The 13,365-nt window shown below is 31.6% G+C and overlaps 1 protein-coding gene across 1 annotated transcript; it reads right to left on the bottom strand.

Annotated features, from left to right (window-relative positions):
- Positions 1-493: 493 nt before the first annotated feature.
- Positions 494-3,331, bottom strand: LOC140827824 (probable folate-biopterin transporter 9, chloroplastic). The gene is made up of 2 exons (XM_073190675.1): positions 2,490-3,331; positions 494-1,874 (listed from the first exon to the last, which is right to left on the bottom strand). The coding sequence occupies exons 1-2, from the start codon at positions 3,001-3,003 to the stop codon at positions 718-720; spliced, it is 1,671 nt and encodes a 556-aa protein (XP_073046776.1). The 5' UTR covers positions 3,004-3,331; the 3' UTR covers positions 494-717.
- Between the last annotated feature and the right edge of the window lie 10,034 nt (positions 3,332-13,365).

Here is a 13,365-nt window from a genome sequence, read left to right as displayed (position 1 = left end):
TTAAAATAAAACTTTAAAATTATCATTTCATAACAATTTTTTATATTAAAAATAATATTATTTAAAAATTCAAAATAAAAATAATAAATTATATTTAATTAAGATATGATAGTTACAAATGGGATATAAATTTATTACGATAAATTTTTTTGTTAAATAAAAATAAAATTATTTTATAATTTGAAAATGAGACTTTTTTTTTATCAAAAACATATCATCACGCCAAATCAAGATATTTGATTTTGAACGATTATTAAGATAATATATGCGACCTAAAAAAAAAAAGTGATTATAATTTTTTTAAAAGTCGCAAACACTGTATAGTTGAATTTTAGCTCTCGATCTCCGAAGCTTCGATACACCGAGGGCACATCTATGTTACGTTGCACATCCGGGATGCGTTCCTTTGCGCATGTGAATGATACTTGGACGTGCACAAGCAGCTGCTTACCCGAAATAAAGTTCTTCCGATTTCATACGTAAATTTTCTCCATGCATGAGTTTTATCCCTCCAATATACAGAATCAGACCGATCAAAATTCTTGGATTCGCACGTCGTTTCGAAGATGCTCGTGGCTCTTCCTCGTGTTTTTCCAATTATGGCAGGTGCTGTCTCTTGACACGCCAGTACAGTTCCTTTGAATGCATCAGTATCACCTTCAATGGCATGCAAAGAATCAGAAAATTGTGTTTGCCAAAGACTTGTTTCATCGACCATCATCTCTGCATATCCGACTCCCTCTCTCTGCGATAAGAATATAAAAAATCATACAAGACCCTCCCAACCCGTCGGTTTCTTCGAGTCCTCTTACTTCTCCCCACCTTCTTATACGTTTCAGGAATATTTCGCGACACGGGCACATATTCAATCCAACGTAGGGGAAGTAAAGCAAGAAAAAACTGTATAACAATTCCTAAAGGCAGGAGAGTGTAATCTCCAGATGATATTCCAAGAAAACTAGCCAATCCAACCCCCAAGAATCCACTAGCGGTGGACGAAAAGCACAAGGAAGATGCTAAAAAGGACATTAAAGATCCTTCACAACCCGGTGGAGCCAAACTAGCAATGAGCACATAGAATGGCAAGAGCTTAAACTGTGCGACAGTTTCTGCCAACCCCGAAAAACAAAGAGCAAACACCTCATTTGGGATCCCGATTTGAAGATTTATCTGCTTCACCAGTATAAGATCAAGGAGAAGGGTGGAAGCGTACAAAACTTGCACGATACCAGCAACCTTTCTAAGAGAAATATTCTTACCAAACCGGTCATATAGCAATGTTAAAGAAAGAAGTATCAACTGGCCGGTTACTTTTGACATTCCGATGATGGAAGGGTCAAGATTCAGACAGTGTGTTTGGTAGCAAAATAATGAGCCTGATAGAATCGGGACCATCAGAATAGATGATACAACCCAAAACAGAGGTCGGAAGATGCTCTCTTCTTTAATAGCCACCATAAGATCAGAATATTGTTTCTTGATGCTCTGTTGTATGGATTTTTTCACAAGATCATTATTTGACATATGAGGTAAATTAAGGGATTCCTCGCTCGTTTTTAGAGATAATGTCAATTGAAATGCGAGTAAGGCGGCAAATGCTAGGAACATTGACTTCGTTTGCTGTGTTTTTAGCAAGAAAAATCCACCAAAAAGGTTCCCTAAAATCCCACCAATGGACGAGGCCATGACGGCGTAAGATTGGAGACCAGGCATTTTGTTTGCATGACCATATTCAGCAACAAGGGCATCTTTCGCAACTTCCGAAATGGATGCTCCAAGATTGCTTAATAGAACAAACGCTAGTAAAGCTGGACAAGCTACACTAGCTATTGGGATTAATGCCAGCGATCCCCAGGATAAAGCCTGCAAAAGAACTGAATAGTCGCAATATATTATGGCTCGTCACTAGTATTTGGATTGATATAAAAAAAATGAAAGAACACTTGATAAACTGTTGATTCTATGGATAGATAAAATATCTTAGTCTTTGCTAAACTCGATGGTGATAACATAACAGATCCAATCACAAAGCAGAAGTTAATTTGCTATAACTACAATGGAAGGGTGGACATAAAGAAAAATTATGCATTATAGATATAACATTGAATTGTGCCTCTCGCGCACTTTTAGAACTACCAACAGAATAAAAATGGAACAAAGCATCCATCAATTTCTTCAAACGCAAAAGTTATGATTGCAGAAGACAGAAATCGAAGCATTCGTTATAATCTATAGTTTCTTAGCTAACTTGAAGAAAATAACAACAAAAAACAAAACAGATTTTCAGAACTTACCAACAAAGTAATATATCAACAGGAATTCCAATAATAAATACCATCAAAAGCCATGAAATTCAAGATTAAAGCCCGTAGCCAAAAGAAAACCATCCAACCAAATAAAGAATAAGAGCTAAATCCAAATAACATGGCACAAGAAAAAACTCAATCACAAAACTCAGTCTGCAAAACAGAAGAAACTGTGGATTTTACCTCCAATGGAAACATAAGGAATCCTACGAGCACCGCCAATATAAAGAGCATCAGACAAGATACCATACAAAGGCTTAGCCACCATAGGCAAATTACCACAATTCTGCACAATCTGCAACACAGCTGGATCCATGTTCAGATTGTATGCCATGTGAAAATTAAGTGCCAACCAAGGAAATCCCCTGAAACCATTCATATAGTAGCCAAATCCACACAAAACCAGCATTTCTTGTCTGCCCTTCTCAAAAAATCCACTCTTTTTCCTAAACACTTGATCCTTCGCCGGTTTGATACTGATTTGGGGTAATTGTTCATCTGGGGTTATGATACATGGATTCACCACATGGGCTTTGCTCCTTTTGTACCAATTCAAGCACTTCTTGGGATTCTTCTGGTGGGAGGAACAATGAATCTTGGATTTTAATGGAAACAAAATAGGAAGTTTCAAAGGGTTTTGGGTACATGAATTGATAGGGAAAAATTGGTCGGCGCTCAAAACCAACGCAGGAGCCATCAACAATCCCCCACTCAAGAATTCAGGAAAAAAAATACTGTCAACGTAAAGAATTCAAGAAAACAAGATAACCCGCTTCGAAATACCGCCGGATAACTGATTCAAGAAACAAACACGTTTAGGTGCAAACGGGAGGTACATGGAGGAATCTGGAAGAGTACACGGAGAGCTAACACTCATCCAATTTTAATAAAAATAATGTTTCGTTTGATTTGTACTTTTGTTGTGTGTATAGAAAAACTACCCTCTCTCTTAGGTATCGAAGGAAACGTACTCCAGCCGACGAGGATGTTTTCGTTTGGAGATTTTCGTCGGAAGATTTTGGGGGACCAAGAGGACAAAGACAACTGTCTAAGTTTTAGCGGCAGCCATTTTTATATATTTAGAAAATTTTTTTTTCTAGGATTGAAATTTGTTTTTCTAAATCAAATTCAATTTCAAATCGAAAAATATGAGAAAATACAAGTTGTTTTACAAGAAAATGTAATATAAAATTGTTAGGTGTGATAATTATCTCTAATAGTGATGTTTGATTTGTTTTATGATTTAAAAAATTTGAATCACCAGTTATATATTTTAAAACACTTGGAACCAGTGTTTTTATAACCGGACCGTTAATCGAACCGACAAGCCTTAAAAAATGGTTCAACCGGTTCAACCGGTTCGACCGGACGGTCGAACCGGATCAATAAAATTAATATTTTATTTATTTTATATAATAAATAAAATAGTAAAATATTGATTATTTATATTTTTATAGTTTTTATTTAATTTTTAAGATGAAAATTACAACAAATATCAAAATAAACATCACTTTTCAAATTCAAAAATCCAAATTACACATAACATGTAACCAAATAGTGATGACCAAGTTTAAGTGCCCAAGTAAACATCAAGATTAATTATAAAAAAAGTAGTAAACATCAAGTTTCTTATTAAAAAAAGTAACCAAATAGTGATGATCAAGTTTAAATGTCCAAGTAAACATCAAGATTAATTATAAAACAAGTAGTAAACATCAAGGTTCTTATAAAAAAAAAAAGTGTATAGTTGCAAAAACCGTCGCTATTTAGCGACGGTTTGAAAAAACCGTCGCTACATAGCGACGGTTATTCTTAACCGTCGCTATATAGCGACGGATTTTGAAATAACCGTCGCCGATCTCTGGGCAATTTTTTTTATAATTTCACAGACCCGGCCGGTTCCTGAAGACCGGCCGGTTTCCGGTTTTCCCGGTTGAACCGGGTTTTAACCGGTTTTTTCCGGTTAAACCTGTTTTTCGGGTTTTATTTATGTCCGGACCGGTCTGGAGACCGGTTCGCGGTTGAACCGGTCCAACCGGCCGGTCCGGTCCGGTTTTGAAAACATTGCTTGGAACAATCAAATGGTAGTATTTAAGCGGATGTATAATATAGAATATTTGAATTAAATCGTTACCGTCAATCATAATTTTTGACAAAATAGCAAACGTTTGGTCATATAAAAATTATTAAGTTGTTTGTTTTTCTGTTTCTCTAAGACAATTATGGTATTTTTTGTCAAGAGAAATGTGATATTCGTGAGATCATTGATTAATATATTTGATGAAAGTGTTATTATTTGGAAAATACTGATAAAAAAATAGTTCGTTCATATTATATTTATATTTGAACTTTAAAACATAGTTCTAGGATAATAAATCACTTTATTTGCATAACAGAATTGTGTGTATCTTCAATCATTTATGATAATTTAATTTTTGATCTTTTACAATCAACTGATGTTTAATAGTATATTAATATTTGTATATAAATATGATGGTGATGTATTAATAATCGATTTAGATATTATTTCTGAAAAATTGTGTTGCATGTAATAATTGTTCTTGTTTGGTAGAGCGATCGAACCGTGGTGAATGAGCTACTGTGCGGTTTAAAATATTTGAGTTGCATTATTACCACTAGCTATAGCTTTTGGTAAAGCAGCAAGCGTTCGGTCCTACAATTGGTATCAGAGCCAAGGTCACGGGTTATATTCTTATTGATTGCAAGGAGTACAATTATTGAGAAGGAGATTGTTGGGTGCAATAATTGTCTCTGTTTGGTAGAACGGTCGAACCGTGGTGCTTGAGCTGCTGTGCGGTTTAAAAGATTTGAGTTACACCATTACCACTAGCTATAAATTTTGATACAGCGGCAAGCGCTCGGTCCTATAAATTGTGATTGTGTTAGTATTTTATTTCCAAAATAACATCTTCCCAAGTAAAAAACACAGCATATCATTTCGGACGACTTTTGATATATAAACTTGTAGCTTGAAAACAACATAAAAAAGTTCAGTTATTCAAAGTGTTTTATTAAATAAAAAAAACGCAGTGTTAATAAATGTTAAAAAGAGTTTTTTTTTTTAAAAAAAAGAAAGAAGTAAAGACTTAGAAGCTAGAACTTCTAGCTTTAAAAAGTAATATATATATATATATATATATATATATATATATATATATATATATATATATATATATATATTATTTTTCCCACATATTCCATTAAAATCTTTCTCCAAAACACTTCACTTACAACTTTGGAAATAAAAAAAAACATGAATAGGTATGGTACGAGAGAGTCTCATATATCTTTATTCGTAGACGGGTTAATGCTACCCATATTTACAGTAAAATTAATATTTTTAGCATAAAATGTAATGTTTTTTTATAGATGACCTAAATAAAATATTTGTATCACAAAATTGACATGTGAAACTGTCTCATATAATTTTTTATGAATAAAAAAGATATTTTAATTTCAAAATAATTAAAACTAAGCATCACCTGTCTTGTTGATAATAGATTAGTTAAAAATACTATTAAGTGTACAATAAAACGGGGAAGATCGAAGCCATGAAGGGTATTAAACAATAGCTTTGCATTAAATGCAAATTTGCTATTAATTAATTCCAATTTATTTTTTTATTTTTTTGGTTATATAATATTAATGCATGCAAGCTACCAAATATTGCAAAAAAATTAATAAATCCGGCGAACGAATTCGATTGGAGGAACAAGAACAAACATATATTTTAACACAAAAACTACGTCTCACGCAGGGTTGATGAGGTCTGAGGCGAGAAGTAAAAAAAGCTCTTTTATTGCAGAAAATAGTTGTAAATGTTAGCAAATAAAAATTTATCGCGGAAAATAATTGTAAAAGTTCACAAATAAAAATATAATGAGAAATACATAAATACACCATATTACCAAAAACAATGTATTATATTAATTAATAGATATTTAAAATAATTACATAAATAATATTCGTTTATTTGTTTTAAAAATGAAAATATTTATCAAATCAATATAGTCAAGTTGTCGGATAATTTTTTTGTCATTCTACAACACTACTAGCTCATTTATTCTGTCATATGACGTTGTTGATCATAAATATTTTTTGATTAACTTCAATTTCGATAAGCTTATTTTCTGCTGATGAGTATGAGTAACAAAATCTTACGGACACCATATCATTTGAAAATAAATCATTCAGTATCATCAAACAACGTAAGTATTCGAGAATAAATAATTCAGTGTCTTCAAACACTATAGAATATCACTTGGCTTTATTAATTTATTGAATAACATTTTATGACTATCAACTTTGATCACAACTCATCATAGTTAATGTATAAATACCCACTGTGACTCAAGATTATTAAACTATTTCTTAATTTTTTCAAGTTCAAAAAAACCCAAAACTGTATTGATGTTCTCTAATTTGTTCAAATCGAACTTGAGAGAAAACCGATCTTAATCAATTATTAACAAAAATATTCATATTGTTTTTTTAATTTAATATCGACTTAGATTTTTTTATACTGTGATATAAATTCAACATATAATTATAATAATAAAATAATTGTAATAATAATCTTTGGCCTTACATAAGGTACAGCTCTGGTCTCATGCGTCAATTTTATTATATAAATCTTCTATTAAACCAAATACATAAAATTAATTTTATTTTTATGTCAAAAATATTAATTTCATTTTAAATATAGACTGGATCATTCGTTTTTCTAGTATAAATCTATGAGACTATATCACACAACATATACTCATATTTAAAATTACAAATAAATTAAAAATAATAATAATCTATACATCTCATTGTTTCAAATTACAGTAGTCAAATTTTCAAATTCTTTTTCCATACATTACAATTCAAGTTGGAAACTAAAATACAAAAAAAAAAAAAAAAAAGTTACAAAAGTCAAAATTATCAACTTTTTCTGCCCAAATATTAGGCAATGGGAAGTGAATCACGTGTGGAGTGTGGCCTACGTGTTGATTTAAACAATATAGTAACCAATTTTTTTTTAATATACTAATAAAATCATGAAAAATATATATCCACAAAAATTGTTGATGGGGATATGTAGTTTGCTAGCAACCATGAAATATCACCGAGTGGCGACTATGTTACACGTGTACGGACAAATTTTTGACGTAAAAATAATATAAACATTATTAATTTGTCGCCAACTACATAAATTTCAAATAATATCCCAAATTTTGTTTTCTAGAGATTTTCAAAACAATTTATTTTATGTAACCTAGATATTCAGTCACGGGCCGGAAAAAAGAAGGAAATTACATAAATAAAGAGGGGATTGGATCCCGTCATTTGTGACACGTATTGGTAAATTTAAAGCCTCGTCAGTTGATTTGAGACACACATATTCAACATTTTCTATATATATATATATATATATATATATATATATATATATATATATATATATATATATATAGTTTTGATATGTTGTACATTTATATTAATATCGATGAGATGATATTGATATATTAGATGTGATGAAATATAAAAAAAAATTGTACATCAAATATGTGAGTGTCACTTCATCAGTGTTCATATATATGTATAATGTAGCATATCAAAAATAAATATATAAACATAAATTGTTGGCAAATTTGCTCTAGATGTGTTAAACAGGGCTAGTTGAAATATAGAAATGGAATAATATGTTTCCTTAAATTAAAATGGTAATTAATCCATTGAAATATATGTATAAATTTTTATTGTTAATATCATAATTTTTAGGTGAAGCTCTTCAAATTAGTACAAATGTGTAGTTGTTAGTAAACGTGTAGCTTTATTTTTATTCTTATGATAGTTTAAGGCAAAAATTTATGTGAGACGGTCTCACGAGTCGTATTTTGTGAACCAGATATCTTATTTGGGTTATCAATGAAAAAATATTATTTTTTATGCTAAGAGTATTATTTTTTATTATGAATATCGTTGGTAGGGTTGATCTGTCTCACTCGTAAGACCGTCTTACAAGAGACATACACAGTTTAAAATATCATATTAATTGATGAGTGGATATGAAGGGATACACTTACTTGAGTGCCAATAACTCGGGTTGTCTGGCTCTTCAGTCTGGAGAAGGTTTGTCTTCCCACATTACCTAACATAGATTAGTCTTATGATCATTTCTTTTCGTGGTGTTGTCTACACCAGATATGAGTCTTATGTATTAAGATCAGATATTCTTTTTTTTTTCGGTTCACTAAGCCAACCAAATCATACAATAGTATTACGATTTTGACACACGAGGGCTTCTCAGGAGCTCATTCATCTCATTACTTATATCACTCGTGAATGATTAATTAACACAACAATAAATGACAGAAATATAATATTTATTTATTTTATCTAATTCAATCTTTTAATTTGAGAATCAAAAATAAATGTTATGCAAAAATAAATATGTATCATGAACGGCATAGACTTATTTCTAATTAATATTATATTTGTATCACAATTTGGGTTAATCATTTTTATCAAATTAAACGACGATAAATATAAAGTAGTTCACACATAAATCCACTGTGCAGACGTGCTTGGGTGCGCCTATTTCCAATGCGTGACAAGAATATAGTTTTATGTCTAAACTGTTGAAAATAAATGATTTGAATATTGAAAAGTAATAGTTGAATATTTGAATGTTGAAAATAAGAGTTGTAAAGTTAGAAATTTGTGTGTGATGATGTAGGTAATGATGTATTTTATTTTTTGGATTATGTGTAATGAAACTCTATAAATAGATCTCTCATTTGTGAAGAAAATCACAATTGAGTAGAGAGAAAAATATTATAAAGTGTGTAGTTTGGTAAATTTTGAGAGTTTGAGATTTTTACTTTTTACCATAAATTTTTACTTTTTCACAATACGTTATCAGCACGAAGCTCTAAAAGTCCTACATACTTTTCCAAGCTCCAAACAGAAGAAAAAGGTAACAAAAATAATTATATTTATTTTACTGTTATTTATTTATTGTGTATTTATTTAATATACAATATAATGTTATTATTAGAAATAATAAAAATAAATTTTTCATAAACTTGTTATAAATCCTGGGAGGATGTTAAGACGACATCTCACACTTCCGGTAAGGGATACGACAAGTATAAAAGCCTATAAGGTTTTTAAACAAAATAAATTATGACACTCATTATAATATTATGATATGATATATATAATTATTTAAACATGTCTAATATTATATACATCATATTATTACCATAAAATTATACAAATACATACATTTATTTTTTTGTACACCAACGGTCATAAATGGTAAAAAACGGCTAGTTTTTGCCCTATAAATATGATCTCACAAACACATTCAATCACTACAACTTTCTCTTCTTCTCTAAAAATTATTCTTCATCAAATTTTTCGAAGAAAAAAGAAGATGGCTTTCTCAAAGTTATTTTTAATTATTTTGGTTATCATACTCACGAGTCTTGTATTTATCGGAGAATTTCCTCCTCGTGCGTTTTCTTTATTTTTACAAATGCTTGTACTTGTTGTTTATCCGTTACTTTGTATTGCAATATTTATTAACTAATAAAATGCATCGTAATTTTTTTTAGTACCACCATGTCAAATTTAACAAAGCTCGAATTTGTTGCGCTCGACATCACGGGAAAGAATTATATGCCATGGACTCTCGATGTAGAAATGCATCTTGAGTCATTGGGTCTAAGCGAGACTATTAAAGAAAATGGCATATGTACATCACAAGAAAAGGCAAGAGCCATGATATTTTTACGTCGACATCTCGACGAGGGATTAAAATGTGAATATCTGACAGAAAAAATCCCATGGCTTTGTGGAAAGGATTGAAAGAAAGATTTGAACATATAAGGGAAGTTATACTTCCGACCGCCCGTGATGAATGGAATATGTTAAGATTCCAAGATTTTAAGAAAGTCGGTGATTATAATTCAGCGATGTATCGAATAATCTCGTAGCTAAAATTTTGTGGACATGAGGTCACAGAATCCGAGATGCTTGAAAAAACATTTTCCACGTTTCGTGCATCAAATATTACTCTACAACAACAATATAGAGTACGTGGATTTGCGAGATATTCTGAGCTCATCGCCTGTCTTCTTGTGGCGGAAAAAAAACAACGAGCTATTAATGAGAAATCATCAGTCTCGACCCACTGGATCAACAGCATTTCCAGAAGTAAATGCTGTAAGTAAAAATGAATTTAAACCTCGGAACCAAAATCAAATTCAAAGACAAGATTTTGGTCGAGGTCGAGGTCGAGGTCGAGGTCGTGGACGTGGACGTGGACGTGGAATTGGTCGTGGTCGTGGACGCGGCCGTGGTTTTGAAAATAATATAGATAGTTATTTTTATAACTCATCTCAAAAGAGCGTCTCAAACCATCCACAGAAAAGACATCATGAGAATACAAGTGTTAATGAAAATCACTCAAAAAGATATGAAAGTTCTTGTTACAGATGTGGTACTCCAGGACATTGGTCCAAAGTTTGTCGAGCCCCTGAGCACCTTTGTAAACTTTATAAAGAATCATTAAAGGGGAAAGAAAAGGAGACCAACTTCACTGAACGCAGTGACCGTTTGAGTGATTCAACTCATTTTGATGCTGGTGATTTTATGAATGATTTCTCTGCAAATGATCAACATGTTGGTGGGATAGAAATGAACAATTTTGATGCTACAGATTTTCTAAATGATTTCTCTGAAAATGAACAATATAATGGCAGAATATAAATGTACAATAATTTATTTTTCATGTATTCATAGAATAATGTTTTATTGTATAATTATGATATGTGTTATATTTAAATATATATTGCCACTAATTTATTTCATTGCATATTTTTTTTTGAAGTTCAAATATGGAAAATGCTATGAGCAAAACTGAAGTTTGCATACCCGATAGTGGTACAACGTACACTATCCTCCGAGATAAAAGATATTTCTTGGAACTAAAACCAACAAAAACAACGATGAATACAATATCAGGTCCTGTAGACTTGATTAAAGGATGTGGTAAAGCAAAATTTTTGTTACCTAATGGTACAAACTTTTTGATCAATGATGCTTTATATTCACCACAATCGAAAAGAAATTTGTTGAGTTTTAATGATATATATTCCCATGTGTATGATACTCAAACAATGAATGAAGGGAATGAGAAATATATGTGCCTTATCACATATAAATCAGGAAAGAAATATGTGATCGAAAAACTACCAATGCTCCCTACTGGATTGCATTATACACATATAAGTCCCATTGAATCAAACATGGTAGTTGATAATTCTTCGATATTAATCAATTGGCATGATCGATTGGGACATCCTGGTTCAACAATGATGCGAAGAATTATAGAAAATACACATGGTCATCTACTGAAAGACCAGAAGATCTTTCAGAATAATAAGTTTCAATGTAAAGCATGTTCTTTTGGAAAACTTATTATAAGACCATCACCAGTCAAAATCCAAACTGAATTACCAATGTTTCTTGAACGTATTCAGGGTGATATTTGAGGACCAATCCATCCACCATGTGGACCATTCAGATACTTTATGGTATTGATTGATGCCTCCAGCAGATGGTCACATGTATGTTTATTGTCAACTCGAAATGTTGCATTTTACTTGCTCAAATAATAAAATTGAGGAATCAATTTCCCGATTATACAATCAAGAAAATTAGACTTGATAATGCTGGTGAATTTACTTCCCAGACTTTCAATGATTATTGTATGTCTATGGGAATCATTGTTGAGCATCTTGTTGCTCATGTACATACACAGAATGGATTGGCTGAATCATTGATTAAACGTTTGCAAATGATTGCTAGACCAATAATTATGAAAACAAAGCTCCCTATTTCTATATGGGGACATGCAATTTTACATGCTGCTTCATTAATTCGCATCAGACCAAGTGCATATCATAAATACTCCCCATTACAGCTTGCATTTGGTAAAAAACCAGACATTTCTCATCTGAGAATTTTTGGATGTATGGTGTATGTGCCTATTGCACCACCACAACGAAAGAAAATGGGACCTCAAAGAAAGGTTGGAATTTATATCGGTTATGATAGTCCATCAATCATTCGATATCTCGAACCTCAGACAGGAGATGTGTTCACAGCACGTTTTGCTGATTGTCATTTTAATGAGGAAATCTTCCCAATGTTAGGGGGAAAACAGAAACTTACCGAAAAAGAACTTACATGGTATGTATCATCATTGTTACATCTGGATCCAAGAACAAAACAATGTGAAAAATATGTACAACAAATTGTACACTTGCAAAGAATAGCAAATCAAATACCAGATGCATTTGCAGACACAAAAGGGGTAACTAAATCATATATACATGCTGCAAATGCCCCTGCTCGAATTGAAATTCCAAAGAAAGAAATGGAAGATACTCATGATGTCATTAAACGCCTGAAGCGTGGAAAGCCAGTCGGTTCCAAGGATAAAAATCCTCGAAAAAGAAAATTCATAGAGAAACACGATGATCACAAAATAAAGAATGATGTTTCTGAAGAAACACATGATGATCACAAAATAGAGAATGGTGTTCATGAAGAAACACATGATGATGAAAATGTTCTGTCAGAACCACAAACTGACGAGAATCATGAAATCTCTATCAATTACATTAATACTGGAAAAATATGGAACCGAAAAGATATAGATGAAATTGATGATATATTTTCTTATAATGTGGCAATCGACATCATAAATGATAACGAAGATCATGAAACAAAATCTTTTGGTGAATGTAAAAATCGGCAGGATTGTATAAAATGGAAAGATGCCATCCAAGTTGAATTAGATTCGCTAAATAAACGTAATGTTTTTGGACCTATAGTCCTTACACCTGAAGGTGTAAAACCTGTTGGATACAAATGGGTTTTTATTCAAAAGCGAAATGAGAAAAATGAAATAGTAAGATATAAAGCTCGACTTGTTGCACAAGGTTTTTCTCAAAGGCCTGGAATTGATTATGAAGAA

The sequence above is a fragment of the Primulina eburnea genome, chromosome 3 (genome assembly GCF_022965805.1).
Source record: "Primulina eburnea isolate SZY01 chromosome 3, ASM2296580v1, whole genome shotgun sequence".
NCBI classification, from domain to species: Eukaryota; Viridiplantae; Streptophyta; class Magnoliopsida; order Lamiales; family Gesneriaceae; genus Primulina; species Primulina eburnea.
The sequence above is the reverse complement of the archived record's forward strand: the minus strand, read 5'-3'. Positions and strand labels throughout refer to the sequence as shown.